This window comes from Balaenoptera physalus, assembly GCF_965194825.1.
Source record: "Balaenoptera physalus genome assembly, chromosome: 2".
NCBI lineage: Eukaryota > Metazoa > Chordata > Mammalia > Artiodactyla > Balaenopteridae > Balaenoptera > Balaenoptera physalus.
In genome coordinates, this window is record NC_138883.1 from 31,428,217 (window position 1) to 31,446,502 (window position 18,286).

The 18,286-nt window shown below is 36.9% G+C and overlaps 1 protein-coding gene across 7 annotated transcripts in view; it reads right to left on the reverse strand.

The window, feature by feature from the left end:
• The window catches only part of PCNX1 (pecanex 1), a 499,400-nt gene that overhangs the window by 458,375 nt on the left and 22,739 nt on the right, over positions 1 to 18,286 (reverse strand). For all 7 annotated transcript variants that reach the window (XR_014261020.1, XR_014261021.1, XR_014261022.1 and 4 more), the window contains exon 2: positions 3,198 to 3,406. Coding sequence is in view for 4 of the 7 variants with exons in the window: in XM_082451496.1 (XP_082307622.1) it covers positions 3,198 to 3,406 (209 nt within the window). In the remaining 3 variants the exon portion in view is untranslated. The remainder of the gene's footprint in view (positions 1 to 3,197; positions 3,407 to 18,286) is intronic.

Genomic DNA, 18,286 nt, shown 5'->3' on the forward strand with positions numbered 1-18,286 from the left:
AAAGTTGCAGGATACAAAATAAATGCACAGAAATCTCTTGCATTCCTATACACTAATGATGAAAAATCTGAAAGAGAAATTAAGGAAACACTCCCATTTACCACTGCAACAAAAAGAATAAAATACCTAGGAATTGTAGGTATTTTACATACTTTTTGTCTCCCTAGGTAGGTCTTTTGTCTCCCTACCTAGGGAGACAAAAGACCTGTATGCAGAAAACTATAAGACACTGATGAAAGAAATTAAAGATGATACCAACAGATGGAGAGGTATACCACGTTCTTGGACTGGAAGAATCAATATTGTGAAAATGACTATACTACCCAAAGCAATCTACAGATTCAATGCAATCCCTATCAAATTACCAATGGCATTTTTTATGGAACTAGAACAAATCATCTTAAAATTTGTGTGGAGACACAAAAGACCCCGAATAGCCAAAGCAGTCTTGAGGGAAAAAAACAGAGCTGGAAGAATCAGACTCCTTGACTTCAAATTATACTACAAAGCTACAGTAATCAAGACAATATGGTACTGGCACAAAAACAGAAACATAGATCAATGGAACAAGATAGAAAGCCCAGAGATAAACCCACGCACCTATGGTCAACTAATCTATGACAAAGGAGGCAAAGATATACAATGGAGAAAAGACAGTCTCTTCAATAAGTGGGGCTGGGAAAACTGGACAGCTACATGTAAAAGAATGAAATTAGAACACTTCCTAACACCATACACAAAAATAAACTCAAAATGGATTAAAGACCTAAATGTAAGACTGGACACTATAAAACTCTTAGAGGAAAACATAGGAAGAACATTCTTTGACATAAATCACAGCAAGATCTTTTCTGATCCACCTCTTAGAGTAATGGAAATAAAAACAAAAATAAACAAATGGGACCTAATGAAACTTAAAAGCTTTTGCACAGCAAAGGAAACCATAGACAAGACGAAAAGACAGTCCTCAGAATGGGAGAAAATATTTGCAAACGAATCAACGGACAAAGGATTAATCTCCAAAATATAAAATCAGCTCATGCAGCTCCATATTAAAGAAACAAACAACCCAATCCAAAAATGGGCAGAAGACCTAAATAGACATTTCTCCAAAGAAGACATACAGATGGCCAAGAAGCACATGAAAAGATGCTCAACATCACTAATTATTAGAGAAATGCAAATCAAAACTACAATGAGGTATCACCTCACACCAGTTAGAATGGGCATCATCAGAAAATCTACAAACAACAAATGCTGGAGAGGGTGTGGAGAAAAGGGTACCCTCTTGCACTGTTGGTGGGAATGTAAATTGATACAGCCACTATGGAGAACAGTATGGAGGTTCCTTAAAAAACTAAAAATAGAATTACCATATGATCCAGCAATCCCACTACTGGGCATATACCCAGAGAAAACCATAATTCAAAAACACACATGCACCCCAATGTTCATTGCGGCACTATTTATAATAGCCAGGTCATGGAAGCAACCTAAATGCCCATCGACAGACGAATGGATAAAGAAAATGTGGTACATATATACAATGGAATATTACTCAGCCATAAAAAGGAACGAAATTGAGTCATTTGTTGAGACGTGGCTGGATCTAGAGACTGTCATACAGAGTGAAGTAAGTCAGAAAGAGAAAAACAAATACCGTATATTTACGCATGTATGTGGAACCTAGAAAAATGGTACATATGAGCCGGTTTGCAGGGCAGAAGTTGAGACACAGACATAGAGAACAAACATATGGACACCAAGGGGGAAAACCGCAGGGGTGGTGGGGATGGTGGTGTGCTGAATTGGGCGATTGGGATTGATATGTATACACTGATGCGTATAAAATTGATGACTAATAAGAACCTGCTGCATAAAAAAACAAACAAACAAATACTGTCACAGAAAAAAATGTTTTCAGTAGTTCAAAATATTTCCTGAGTACCTATCAGTGCAAGACACTGTTCTAGAACCTGGGAATATAATAGTTCGTAAGAAAAACAAGGCCCTGCCTTCAAAAAGCTTATAAATGCGAACAAATGATTAAGTAAGATAATTTCAGATAGTGATTTATTCTATTCACAAAGTTATTATAAGGTAAAATATCTGTTCAATGAACAAACAGGGTAATCATGTTAGGGATGGAGGAAAATGTAACTGAAAAAGGATAAAGGCTTTCAGTGCACCGGAGAATATACAGAAACATTACCTGTCTTACTAGACGAGTACCCACTTTTAGTGATATTATTTATATCTTGAACCTGAAATATTTCATATTATGCTGACTGGAAACATGGCATAGTGGTTAAAAGCATGGCCTTGCCTCCAGAGCTTGACAGCCTAGATTATTTGATCTTTCTCACCTTACTTTCCACATCTGCAAATCAGGGATAATAAAAGCAACCATCTCATAGACTTTTTGAGGACTGTATGAGCTTAAAAATGTCAAGTGCTCATATAGCAACTGTTTAAAAGTTATATTAGGGACACCTATTATTTCTATAAAGTCACTATAAGCTTTTGACTATGATAACTAAATCCCTCTGTCAGAAAGAGAAAGTGGGTGAGGCCAAGGTAATGGGATAGAATGTGACCGAGAGCAGTAGGGGGAACATTTCAGCTGAGACAGGCTCCAGGAAAGCCTCCAGGAAGGGGTGACAGCTACACAGAGTTGAACCCTAGGAAGTCAGTCATGCCAAGATCTAGGGAAGGAACAGCTAAGTTTCTAAGGTGAGCATATAAAATTGAAAAAAATTTACAATGGATAAAATGAAAACTGTAGATTATAAATGTCAAGTAAAATAGTATCACAGTTTGCTTAAGATATATATACGCATTTTATTTATATGTATAAAAATAAATGCTTAGATTTATAAAGCCATGTTTTATTATTTCTTTAACCTGTTTTCCATTGGTTTTGGTCTTTGGTATGAATAACTATTACACTATTATGACTATTATTGTTCTAACATGTTATTTATTAACAAGGCCAAGGATACTGATTTATCCCCAGATAGCCAGTCAGCTTTGCTGTGGTCTAATGTGACAATCACACTTGTCACTGTATCAATAGTGGTAAGATATACCACTGCCTTAAAACCAGGTAAACAGAACAGGCATGACACAATAATCATATCATTGTACACATGCATCACTGTACATCATTACAAACTGAGTGGCATGGGTTTCCTTACCTTGGGCCATTGCTGTCTTTTCTCCTTGTTGAACAGTTGCCTTGCTCAGCTCTGGCTCGCTGATCTGTGAAATCATTTGTGTTCCTATCTACAATCTCTCCAGCATCAAGTGCTCTGTGGAGTCGATAGTTGACCATCTTCAGAACAATGAAAACAGCAGCTATCACAGGACAATAGACTGCTACTATAATCATGGAAGAAGGAAGGGCCTTAAAGAGAAAGAAAATGAAGATAGGAATTTTAAAATATTTTATACTTTATTCAATTAGAGAAATCTGTAACTAAAATAATAAACACACACATTCTCTCACAAAGCAACAATTGTGTTCCTAGCACTAAGTTGTAAAAGTATAAGACAGCACCACCCAATACAGTAGCCACTTGCTACATGTGGCTATTGAGCGCTTGAAATGTGGTTAGCCTGAATTGAGATGTGCATTAAGAATAAAATAACACTGGATTTTGAAAACTCAGTATGAAAAAAAGAATGCAAAATATCTCATTTTTATACTGATTACACGTTGAAATATATTTAATTATATTGGGTTAAATAAAATATATTACTAAAGTTAATTTCATCTGTTACTTTTATTTTTAATGTAGCTACTAGACAAATTTTAAATTACATATGTGGTTCACAATACATGTCCACTGGACAGCACTGTTACAAAGTCCCTGCCAAAAAGCCTACAATACAAGTAGAGAGTTAAGGCGTCACATTATATAATATGTGAATAAGACAGGGTTGTGATCCAAATACATGTAATCCCTGTTTATGTGCTCCCTGTAACTTTTTTTTTTAGGACATAAACTTTCTTTGTGTTCTAGAAAATCCCAAGTTAAAACTGTTATGAGAATAACCTTAGAACTAAGACTATAAAACCAGATAAGACATGGGGGGACATTCAAAATCCAAATGTTTTATTTTAAAATACTTAAATGCTTAAAATACTGAAAAATTGTAACCTGCCAAATAAGACGAATAAAAGAATACAAAATAGAATCAAGCAATAAATAGACTTATTGAAATAAGTCAGAAGCACCCTAGGCTTCGGGACTGCACAGCCATCATACCTGAGGATTCAGTGATGTGGACATGAGTCCGGGGCTGGCGGGCTGGAGAACACCCCACTTGGAAGGCATGACTCAGAGTCACTGTTAGCAGAGCCTATAAAACTACGCTCAAGTTATGCCCCTTTTCATGAGAAAAAAATCATCCCAGGTGTTGACAGCTCTAGATTTCACATGTTTTCATAAGATTCCACCTCAGTAATCTGAGAACGTGGCTCTAAATTTACTTGGAAAGGTATCCTCAAATCGCTTGAGAAGGTGAAATTGAAAAGGTTCTAATGAACCAGGGAGGTTTCAAATACAGATATGATAGAAGTTTAAAAAATAAGACAGTTATTTGGGAGGTAGAGAGAGGGAAACAGTGTGGGTTGGAACTGGGAGGGGGGAAAAGAAAGTAAATCAAGCCTAAAGTTTAATACTTTTGGGTTGAGTGCAGGCATAATAGGTAAATATTTGGTATTTTTATTTTTATTTTTTAATTTTATTTATTTTTGGCTGCATTGGGTCTTCATTGCTGCACATGGGCTTTCTCTAGTTGCGGCGAGCGGGGGCTACTCTTCGTTGTGGTGCACGGGCTTCTCATTGTGGTGGCTTCTCTTGTCGCGGAGCACAGGCTCTAGGCGCACAGACTTCAGTAGTTGTGGCTCGCGGGCTCTAGAGTGCAGGCTCAGTAGTTGCGGCACACGGGCTTAGCTGCTCCGTGGCATGTGGGATCTTCCCAGACCAGGGATTGAACCCGTGTCCCCTGCATTGGCAGGTGGATGCTTAACCACTGCACCACCAGGGAAGTCCTATTTGGTATTTTTAAATGCTTAGATTAAGAAGCCCTTCATATTCGTGTATTTAAAAAATTACACTGGTGATTTCAATTTAAAATGTCATTGAATAACAGATCTAGGCTTATAAAATGTATTTAAAATCTTACAAAATCCATAAATATCAGGTTTAGAAGAGTTAAGTACTCCAAAAGATTTGTTAGATAATTTACATAATTTACTTAAAATAAATACTAAATTTATAAATGCAATTTAAATTCAAGGGATCTTAAGCTACATGAAAAAACGAAATCTCTTAAAAATGATTGTTAAAATGTGTTCAATTTGTAAAGAGTTGAGTTTAAAATTCTAAGTTAATTTACAGCTTTAATAAATCTAACATTCATTGCAAAAAAAAAAAAAAGAAAGTTCCCTGAATAACTTTTTCCAAACAGAAACACACACACACAAATTGACAAAAATTTCAAAGTAAACACGCACATAAATACATACAAACACATACACTGCTTAGAATATTTATAGAAGTTCTGCATGATGCTGATTTCCATATGATATGTTCACTTAAGGACTGGAATTCTTGGAGATCATTTAGTTCAACACCCTCATTTCCGGACTAAAAACAGAGCTACCTTATGATCCAGCAATCCCACTCCTGAGCATATATCTGGAGAAAACCATAGTTCGGAAAAATACATGCACCCCAATGTTCACCGCAGCACTGTTTACAATAGCCAAGACATGGAAGCAACCTAAATGTCCATCGACAGATGAATGGATAAAGATGTGGTACATACATACAAGTAATATTGTACCTATATACAGTATTACTCAGTCTTTAAAAAGAATGAAATAATACCATTTGCAGCAACATGGGTGGACCTGGAGATTATCACACTAAGTGAAGTCAGACAGAGAAAGACAAATATCATATGATATCACTTATATGCTGAATCTAAAAAAAAAAATGATATAAATGAACTTACTTACAAAACAGAAACAAACTCACAGACTTAGAAAACGAATTTATGGTTACCAGGGGGGAAGAGTGGGGTGGAGAGATAGATTGGGAGTTTGGGATTGACATGTACACACTGCTGTATTTAAAATAAAATGACTTTCCATGAAATTAATTAATTAATTTAAAAACATGTATCACTATATATAGGAATATGTATATATTTATATATGTATGTGTGTATATTAATATGTATATTATATAAAGAATAAATATAAAGAATTCCTTCAAAATCAATAACAAAGAGGCAGACCAATGAAAATAAAGGACAATAGACAGAACTTACACAGAAAAATATAAATAGCCAATAAAAACAACATGAAAACATGTTCAACTTCATCAGTAATGAGCAAAATACAATGTAAAACCTCAACAATGTATCATTAACACCCATCTTAATGAACAAAAATTAAGAAATCAGACAAAATTAAGTATGGACAACCAGACCTCTTATAAACTGCTAGTAGAAATATAAATTGATAGATACATCACCCAAGATCCAGCAATTTCTCTCATAAGCATAAAAATGAAAGAAACTCTTACACTCGCAGCATAAGACTTTTACCAAAAACTGGGGGCGGGGGGGGGACCTCAATTGAAAATCAACAGGAAAATGGAAAATGGCAGACTAGTTACCAATGTAATATAACAGTAAAAACTACAGCTACATGCAGCAACATTAACTGTACACATACAATATGTGTTGTATTCCAAATGTAAACTTACGTTTTACTGTATTTTCTTGATTTTTTGATAATAAGCATGTATTTCTTTTAGAGTTAGAAAAAAGAGCTAAAATTTTAATAGTGATAAAAAGGTTTTCATATTAGAAAAAGAGTATATTAGCTTTCATCTTTTACAAAGACATGATCTACATTCTTCTCATTAATGGATGACTTATCAATAGGTCAAGTTCCACATCAAGGCAGTTTGTCACCTTACTCCTTACTTGCAAGAAGTTAAAAAAAAAACTTAACTCTCAGTTATACATCCCTGAATGGCAGGAAGTGTTAACAGCTGTCAGAGAGCTCTAGATATTCAGATCAAACATAGCCCCCAAAACTGTAGTAAGCCTCCTTACTAAGAACTGTGTTAGATACTTTACATAAGATCATCCCTCTTAGAAGCTGGATGAATAGAAATGTAAATTAAAACTACAATTAAATATTACCACATACCCATTAGGATGGCTACTATCAATTAACCAGAAAAAAAAAAAAAGGACAGAAAATAACAAGTGTTGGCATGGGTGTGGAGAAATTGGAACCTCTGTACGCTGTTGGTGGGAAAGTAAAATGATGCAGCCTCTATGAAAACAGTATGCTGGTTCCTCAAAAATATTAAAAATAGAATTACCATATGATCTAGCAATTCCACTTCTGGGTATTTATTCAAAAGAATAAATCGAATCTTGAATAAACTGCAGGATCTCGAAAAGATATCTGGACATTCATGTACACAGCAGCATTATGCACAATAGCCAAGAGATGGAAGCAATGCAGTGTCTATGAATGGATGAATAGATAAACAAAATGTGGTCTATATGTATGATGCATTATTCAGCATTAAAAGGAATGAACTCTTGTCGCATGCTGCTGCATGGAGGAACCTTGAGAACAGTATGCTAAGTGAAATAAGCCAGTAACAAAAAGGCAAAATACTGGATGATTCCACTTATATGAGGTATCTAAAGTAGTCAAATTCATAGAAATAGAAAGCAGAATGATGGCTGCCATGGGCTGGTGGGAGAGAGAGTGAAGAGTTGTTGTTTAATGGCTGTAGAGTTTCAGTTTTGCAGAATGAAAAGGTCCTGGAAATCCATTCCACAACAATGTAAATATACTTAACACTACTGAACAGAACACTTAAAAATGTGTTAAAATGGTAAATTTTATGTTATGTGTTTTTTACTACAATTTAAAAAGTTAGACGGACAAATGTTTCACTCTTTTCTCTCTGGTGAGAAAAGAAAGTCAAATGTTGAGAAACAAGCTAGGAGACTGAGCCATTTACACCACTTCTTAAATTCTGACAGTTTATCCTGAACGTTAAAAAGTTGTGTTATTTCAGCCAGGAGTGATAGGTTCAAGCTATTCAAGATGCCAAATATACTTCTGATAGGACTCTTGAGAAAGCCACTTGGAATCACAGAAATGGTCATACCGGAATTAACAGTGCCATGAAGTAAATTTATCTTACATTTATCTTATCTTACATTTCATTTCAAAACTCAAGTGAATAATTCTCCCCTATGGCAGGCACACTGCATGGCAGAAAAGCTATCTTTTATACAATGCTCATTTTATTGTGCAGCAATGTAAAGACATTATGTTCACTGTCTATGCTTTGTGGTGGAATCTTAATTTTCTCTATTTTCTACACCACTGAGTCGAGATCTGAAGCATACTGTTAACAAATGCGTATCCTTCCTTAATATATTTGTAGCTGTTCTCAATTAGAACTGATTTCAATGCATCTTTTCCAGTTCATGTTACAATACCTAGTGCCAACTAACATACTTAGATATCAACTAACATCTAACACTTAGTGAGCACCACGTGCTAGGCACGTTTCTACGTGCTTTATGTATATTAACTCATTTAACCCTCATGATCACCTCATGAAGTCAGCACTATCATTCTTCCCATTTTACAAATTTAGAAACTGAGGCACAAAGAGGTAAGTAACTTGCTCAAGGTCTCAGAATGAGACGTTAAGGAGCAGTTTGCCTCCAGAGTCCTTGCTCTTCATCATGATACCTAATTGTCTCTAAATCAGGGGTTGGCAGACTTTGTCCGTTTGAAACAAAAAATATTTCACAGTTTGCAGGTCATATGATCTGTCATAACCACTCAACTCTGCTGCTGTAGTCTGAAAGCAGCTATAGGCAGCATACATGAACGTGAACATGAACATGGTGTTTTCCAATAAAACTCTATGGACACTTTGTAGACACTGAAGTTTGAAATTCATTTAATTTTTACATAGCATGAAGTATTACTCTTATTTTGATTTTTTTCCAACCACTAAAAACTGTAAAGACCATCCTTACTTAGCTCATGGACCATACAAAAACTACATGGGCCGTAGTTTATTGATACCTGCTCTAAATCAAAGTTTATTTTCTTCTCTCACCAGTAAGATATCATCACCAAACAAAAGATCATCAAGCACTTTCCCCTCATATATGCCAAGTACAAATCTATCATCTCCAACATCCCCAGTTTCATCCAACTATGAAGCAAAGTAACTGCTAGCAAACATAGGCCAGTAATTGCTCTTCCCTTTCAGTGAGAAAGTCTATCAATTTACACAGAAAGCATTGGTTTGGGATTATCAAGGAAAATTCCACTGGTTCCACAGAAATCACTGGAAAAATGAGAAAAACAATGGCTTTCAGAAACTATTTGACAAAGTTTCATGAAAAGAAACTAACTAGGGACGAGGGGCAGAGGGTCTCTCTGTACTATGAAGGAAAACTTCCGACGCAAACACGAAGACTGAACCTCACTGTCTCTAAAATAGTAGATTAACTGTTAAGAGAGTCGTAGAAGGGACTTCCCTGGTTAGGACTCCATGCTCTCACTGCTGAGGGCCTGCGTTCAATATCTGGTTGGGGAGCTAAGATCCCACAAGCCGTGTGGCACAGCCAAAAGAAAAGAAAAACAAAACAGAATCACAGAAGTGAAAAAACAAATTTAGGTCAGCCTTTCAAAACAAATAGATAGCAAGAAGGTCACGTTTCTACGCATTTCCTTTAATTAGATATTTTTCCTCAAAATGTTTAGCCATAAATTTGTAATTAATAAATACAACTGTCATTCCCCTGAGGCCTTTCTTTGCTGCCTTACGATAAACCATAGTTCGATATTCAGCTATAAGAAAAAACTGAGTAACAGTTTTGCTTCCAAGTTCAAAACACTAAATTCATTCAGATTATTCCTTTTAAGTCCAAGCTTCTCTCCTTGTGTGGTTTGGGATCACTGAATGCTGCCAACTACCAAGGTAGTTGGTGCTTTTACTGAGCTACAACATAAACAATTACTGAGATATTTAGACAGAAAAACTGAACTTAAATTTTTCTTAGCTTTTTTTTTTTTTTTTAATTTTATTTATTTATTTATTTAATTTATGGCTGTGTTGGGTCTTCGTTTCTGTGCGAGGGCTTTCTCTAGTTGCGGCAAGTGGGGTCCACTCCTCATCACGGTGCGTGGGCCTCTCACCGTCGCGGCCTCTCCTGTTGCGGAGCACAGGCTCCAGACGCGCAGGCTCAGCAATTATGGCTCATGGTCCCAGCTGCTCCGCGGCATGTGGGATCCTCCCAGACCAGGGCTCGAACCCGCGTCCCCTGCACCGGCAGGCAGACTCCCAACCACTGTGCCACCAGGGAAGTCCCTTTTCTTAGCTTTAAAGTCCTGTCTGCTCTGTAAACATGTAATAGAAAAGGAAGTAAAAATAAAATGATAGCCGGGCTTCCCTGGTGGCGCAGTGGTTGAGAATCCGCCTGCCAATGCAGGGGACACGGGTTCGAGCCCTGGTCTGGGAAGATCCCACATGCCGCGGAGCAACTAGGCCCGTGTGCCACAATTACTGAGCCTGCGCGTCTGGAGTCTGTGCTCTGCAACAAGAGAGGCCGCGAGAGTGAGAGGCCCGCGCACCGCGATGAAGAGTGGCCCCCGCTTGCCGCAACTAGAGAAAGCCCTCGCACAGAAACGAAGCCCCAACACAGCCAAAAACAAATACAAATAAAAATAAATAAATTTATTAAAAAAAAATGATAGCCAAAAAAATCTGGTAAATGAAAACAAAAATTAGCAGAATTTGAAAGCAGTATGCCTTATGCCCTGGGGATGGGACAGGGAGCCACGGATACTAATCCTGTCCTAAATTATAAATTCCATCCATCAATAATATCCGGACTAACTTTTCTTAAAACTTTTTCAGAGGAAAAACTAGACGTCGGATAACAAGGGTACTGCCTTCCTTCCACAGTCTACCCCCAAATGCATCAGGCCTATGGTTATTCTGCTGGGCACAAATGGCCAACCGGGCAAAGAATTAAGAACCAGTCTTCATAAAGCTATACCGAGATAGCTAATTGGCCCTGGGTTCTAGCTTTTCTACTGGTATACCTGAAGCTGTGGGAACACCTGTACTTCCTCATCCTGATGGAAAATCCCTTCTGGCTTATTCACAAAAAAGATAAATGCATAAGCTAATTCCTGCAAAGTGCAGAATTCAGTTCCATATCTGTACCCCCTTTCATTTCTGGCCAACAGAGAGAATGTTGGGGGAAAAGGAAGGGAGGAGGTCTTAGTAACCAAATATTGCCCATAAATTGTAGACAATGACTATTAATTAGGGGTAAAGAAAGAGGTTGGATCAGAAAGAAAAGGACTGTTTTTAAACCTTAGGGTTTTCGTATGCAGGCTGCCCCCAAAGGACTTAGGAAAGCCCTTGTGTCACAACCCTAACTCTAGGGATTCGGCCCTCGTCACAGCCCCCTTCGGGGGTTGACGATAAGCACTGCAGGTAAATACCTCCTTTCAGAGGACGGGCTGCAGAAGAAAAAGAAACTACTCTCAATGTCAGGATTCAGGCATACTTGCCCATAGGAAAAAAACCCAAAATATAACTTCCTAGAATTCCAACTACATAGGGAGTCAAACTGATTTCAGCAGGCCAGCTGAGAACCTCGAACAAACTCAGAATACATTTTCCCCAAAGGCACTGGTTTACAAGTGACTACTGGAACTTGAGCCTATCCATATTTCTGCAGAAGTCTGAATTTTATCTACGTACTATTTTAATACAATCATTAAAAATACTAGATATTTTTCTGTTTATACTTGCATTTTATGTAACTCTAAAACATATATTTGTATTTACATTTTTATCTACAGTAGAATGTTCTTTGTAGGAAAGCAACATTCAAAAATACATATTAACAAGCTGCAAAGAGACCAAAGTAATATAGTACATACAACTCATCACCAATAATATGTGTTAGGAGCTAAAGATAGCCAGGATAGGCATATATAAAACATAAATGAGAAGTCAGGGCACAAATGTGAAAAATAAGGGAGGAAATAAGAGTCCTAAGAAATAAAAGCAAGGATGTATACTGATGGACTAAAGTTATCTCCTATACTTTATAGGAATTTTCCTATACTTTTAATTTTCCCAACAAGGAAAGAAAGGGCTTTTAGACAATCTGAATCTGTAAATTTTGGTGAAAGTCAATGTCTTTACAGTTAAAATGTTACAAAAAATATATTTAGATATACTATATTTCTACCCTATTTCATAAAACAATTGTGTTCAATTCATTTACATGTACCTTGAGCAACAGAGCTTTCTTCGTCACAAAAGCCATCATGAGTTATTTAACACAGGCTTACATAGCACATCATCATCATTTTGGTACATATCATTTAAGTTACAAGACTTTTTAAAAGTACATGATGCTGTTACTGGAAATTCTGTTTATAACAAATATCCATTTGCATTTCATTAGGACAACTGTTCTTTTTCCATTCACATCATAAATGCATATTCCTATCTCCATAACTGAATAACACATTGTTTTATCTTTAATAATTTATTATGACATTCAATACTTGCAAATTATTAAGTTATAACCCTAGTAATAGTTACTATACCTATTGATATGTTAAGTTTTTTAGGACTTAAAAAAAAAAACATGTTGTTGAAAACACAAAAAAGCAACTGGGTGAAAAAAGTAACTGAGCAAGCAGCAGGTAATATAAAAGACTTTGTAACGACTCAGATAATACGGTAATTCTTTCTTTGCTGAGGGATAACTGTTGGGGAGTCAGGGGGAATCTAGCCTTATACAGGCGTACCTCCGAGACATCGCGGGTGGGCATCCAGATCACCGCAATAAAGCGAGCCACGTGAATTTTTTGGTTTCCAAGTGCACATAAAAGTTGTATTTACACTATACTGCGGTCTATTAAGTGTGCAAGCATTATGTCTAAAAAAAGGAACGTATCTTAATTAAAAGATACTTTGCTAAAAAATGCTACATCATCTGAGCCTTCAGTGAATCATACTCTTTTTGCTGGTAGAGGGTTTCGCCTCTATGCTGACGGCTGCTGACTGATCAGGGTGGTGGATGCTGAAGGCTGGGGTGGGCGTGGTCATTTCTTAAAATAAGACAGCAATAAAGTTTGCCACATCGACTGAATCTTCCTTTCACGAATGATTTCTCTGTAGCATGCAACACCGTTTGATAGCATTCTACCCACACTCGAACATCTTTCAAAATTAAAGTCAATCCTCTCAAACCCCACCACTGTTTTATCAACTCAGTTTTTGTAATATTCTAAATCCTTTGTCATTTCAACAATGTTCACAGCATCTTCACCAGGAGTAGTTTCCATCACAACAAACCACTTTCTTTCCTCATCCATTAAGAAGCAACTCATCTGTTAAAATTTTATCATGAGGGACTTCCCTGGCGATACAGTGGTTAAGACTCCACACTTCCACTTCAGGGGGCGTGGATTTGATCCCTGGTCGGGGAACTAAGATCCCACATGCTGCGTGGTGTGGCCAAAAAAACAAAAAAATTTTTTTAATCATGAGATGGCAGCAATTCAGTCACATATTCAGGCTCTACTTCTAATCCTAGTTCTCTGTTATTTCCACCACAACTGCAGTTACTTCCTCCACTGAAGTCCAGAACCCTTCAAAGTCATCCATGAGGGTTGGAATCAACTTCTTCCAAATTCCTGTTAATGTTCAATATTTTGACCCCCTCCCATGAATCACAAATGTATCTTAATGGCATCAAGAATGGTGAATACTTTCCAGAAGGTTTTCAATTTACTCTGCCCAGATCCAGAGAAATCACCATCTATGGCAACCATGGCCTTAAGAAATGTATTTCTTAAATAATGAGACTTGAAAGTCGAAAATTACTCCTTTTTTAAAAAAAATATTTATTTACTTATTTATTTATTTGGCTGTGCCGGGTCTTAGTTGGGGCACATGGGATCTTCACTGCAGCGTGGGGGATCTTTAGTTGCGGCATGTGGGATCTTTAGTTGCAGCATGCAGGATCTTTAGTTGTGGCATGCAGGATCTTTAGTTGCAACATGTGAACTCTTAATTGCAGCATGTGGGATCTAGTTCCCTGACCAGGGATTGAACCCGGGCCCCCTGCATTGGGAGCGCGGAGTCTTAGCCACTGGGTCACCAGGGAAGTCCCCAAAATTACTTCTTGATCCATGGGCTGCAGAATGGATAGTGTTAGCAAACATGAAACAAAAAAAAGAAAGAATCTCATTGTACATCTCCATCCGAGCTCTTGAGGGGCCAGGTGCATTGTCAATAAGCAGTAATATTTTGAAAGGGATCTTTTTTCTCAGCAGTAGGTCTCAAGAGTAAGATCTACTGTTGAGACATAAAATATACAGTAAACCATGTTGTAAATGGATGTGCTGTCACCCAGGCTTTGCTTTTCCAATAGAGCACAGGCAGAGTAGATTTAGCATAATTCTTAAGGGCCCTAGGATTTTTGGAATGGTAAATGAGCACTGGCTTCAACTTAAAAAGTCCCCAGCTGCACCAGCCCCTAACGAGAGAATCAGCCTGTCCTTTGAAGCTCTGAAGCCAGGCACTGACTTCTCTCTAGCTATGAAAGTCCTAGGAGGCATCTTCTTCGAATAGAATGCTGTCTCATCTACACTGAAAATCTGTTGTTTAGTGTATCCACCTTAATTAATGATCTTAGCTGGATCTTCTAGATAACTTGCAGCTTCCACATTGCACCTGTTGCTTTACCTTGCACTCTGATGTTATGGAGATGGCTTCTTTCATCAAGCTTCATGAACCAACCTCTGCTAGCTCCAAACTTTTCTTCTGCAGTTTCCTCACTGCTCTCAGCCTTCACAGAATTGGAGAGTCAGGGCCTTGCTCTGGATGAGGCTTTGGCTAAAGGGACTGTTGTGGGTGGTTTGATCATCAGACCACTCGAACTTTCTCCATATCAACTATAAGGCTATTTCACTTTCTTGTCATCCGTGTGTTCATTGGAGTAGCACTTTTAATTTCCTTCAAGAACTTTTCCTTTGCATTCACAACTTGGCTGTTTCATGCAAGAGGCCTAGCCTTCAGCCTGTCTCGGCTTTTGACATGCCTTCCTCACTAAGCTTAATCATTTATAGCTTTTTATTTAAAATGAGAAATTTAAAGTGAGAGAGTTTCAGTTGAACACTTAAAGGCCACTGAAGGGTTATTAATTGGTCTTATTTCAATACTGTTGTGTCTCAGAGAATAAGGAAGCCTGAGGAAACCAAGAGAAGTGGAGAACAGCTGGAGCAGTCAGAAGACACATTTATCAATTGTTTGCTGGCTTGTGTGGACACGGTTTGTGGTGCCCCCAAACAATTACAACAGTAACATCGAGGATCACTGATTATCACAACAAATAATGAAAAAATCTGAAATACTGCAAGAATCACCAAAATGGGACACAGAGACACAAAGTGAGCTAATGCTGTTAGAAAGATGGTGCCATTAGACTTGCTTGATACAGAGCTGCCAAAACCTTCAATTTGTTAAAAAAAAAACACACAGTTATCTGTGAAGCACAATAAAGCAAAGTTCAATAAAATGAGGTTTGCTTGTATTAAAATATATATAGTAATGTGGCAGACTAGAGACAGAATGCTACAAAAGATGGTGAGAAGGAAAAAAACGAATGTACATTAACAGCAGAGCTTTCCCTCAGTTTCCATAATCATCTTTAGATTACTATTCAGAACAAAAGGAGGGTAAAAAACAATCATCACGTAATTCCAAAAGATTCTTCAAACAATTCCTGTCTACAATTTCTCAAAGACAGCACACTGAAATTCTAGAAATTTTTCAAAAATGAAGGTAACAAAGAGGTATAGGCCCTCAAATAGGATATCCAACAATCCAAACTCTATAGATGGAATTAATGACACAAAAATCCTTTCTAAAACAAATTCATGCTTTCCTCTATGTTGAAATGGTTTTCTGATGAGATTAAATTCCCAAGCCATCAAGCAACAGCCAACCTGAAGTATAGTAAAAAAATAACTGATATACATCTGGAAATTATAATTGGTTATTAAAATATGTCAGAACAGCAAACAAAAACTGGAAGATAGAGATATTCATGCATCTAAAATAAAGAGACCAGTACAGATTTATCTTTCAATATTCTCCAGAGGGTATTATCTAGAGACTGATTCTGTTCTTTACCAAAAAACCCCCCAAATGAAATTATAAGAACACTGAGAGGCACCAATGTTTTGTTTTTAATTTAAAAAAATTTTTTACAATTTTTAAAGGTTACTTTTCATTTACAGTTATTACAAAATATTGGCTATATTCCCCATATTGTAGAATACATCCTTGAGCCTATCTTACACTAAGAGTTTGTACCTCCCACTCCCCTACCCTTATATTGCCCCCCCCCGCCCCACTGGTAACCACTGTATCTGTGAGTCTCCTTCTTTGTTATATTCACTAGTCTGTTGTATTTTTTAGATTCTACATATAAGTGATATCATACAGTGCTTGTCTTTCTCTGTCGCTTATTTCACTTAGCATAATGCCCTCTAAGTCCATCCATGTTGCTGCAAATGGCAAAATGTCATCCTTTTTTATTGCTAGGTAGTATTCAATTATATTTATATACCACGGCTGCTTTATCCATTCATCTGTTGGACACTTAGGTTACTTCCATATCTTGGCAATTGTAAATAATGCTGCTATGAACACTGGAGTGCCTATATCTTTTCCAATTAGTGTTTTTGTTTTTTTCAGATATATACCCAGGAGAGGAATTGCTTAGTCATACAGTAGTTCTAGTTTTAGTTTTTTGAGAAACCTCAAACTATGGAAAATACTGTTTTCCACAGTGGTTGACACCAATTTACATTCCCACCAACAGTGTAGGAGGGTTCCCTTTTCTCCACACCGCCTCCAGCACTTTTTACTTGTGTTCTTTTTGATGATAGCCATCCCGACAGGTATGAGGTGCTATCTCATTGTGGTTTTGATATATAGTTCCCATGATTAGCAATGTTGAGCATCTTTTCATGTGCCTGTTGGCCACCTGCATTTCCTCTTTGGAAAAACGTCTACTCAGTTCTTCTGCCCATTTTTTAATTAGCTTGTTTTTTTTTTTGACATTGAGTTGTATAAGCTGATTATACATGTTGGATATTAATCCCTTACCAGTCATATCATTTACAAATATTTTCTCCCATTCAGAAGGTTGTCTTTTTGTTTTGTCGGTGGTTTCCTTTGCTGTGCAAAAGCTATTATGTTTAATTAGGTCCCGTTCGTTTATTTTTGATTTTATTTCCTTTACTTTAGGAGACAGATCCAAAAAAATATTGTAGCGATTTATGTCAAAGAGTATTCTGCCTATGTTTTCCTGTAGGAGTTTTATAGTATCCAGTCTTACATTTAGGTCTTTAACCCATTTTGAGCTTATTTTTGTATATGGTGTTAGAGAATGTTCTAATTTCATTCTTTTACATGTAGCTGTCCAGTTTTCCCAGCACCACTTGGAAGAGACTGTCTTTTCTCCCTAGTATATTGTTGCCCCCTTTGTCGTAGATTAATTGACCATAAGTGCATGGACTTACTTCTGGGCTCTCTATCCTGTTCCATTGATTCGTGTGTCTGTTTCTGGAGAGGCACCAATGTTTTGATTTACGTGTTGTTCTGAGTAAACCTAACCGTCCTGGAAAGAGAATGGGATATCCTATACAAAGAACTATCTTGATTCATATCATAAATTAGTAACTTGACATTTTGCTGTATGAATCACTCTTTTAATGGTTTAATCAGTCTAAATAAATCCCTGAGTAAACTGATAAAAACAATTCATCTAAACGGTAAATATGAGGACCAGAAGCTATCTCATAAAGTCCAACTTAAATTGCTTGACCTATTTCTTTATTCTATTTGTTTCTGATATATTCTATTGAAACAATTTTTCAGGATTTATAGTAAGTGAAAATAAGAAATCTGTCAACATGACTTTGCAATTCTAAAGAATAGAAGCTAGGTTACCTTTTTACTATACCTCACAAAACAATAGTTCAAGATATATTCCGTGAGATTACTTTATAGGCAAATATATGTAAAATACTGGGACTCTTCTTGCACTTATTAGATATACTCCTATAAAAGCAGTGTACTATACAAGCACA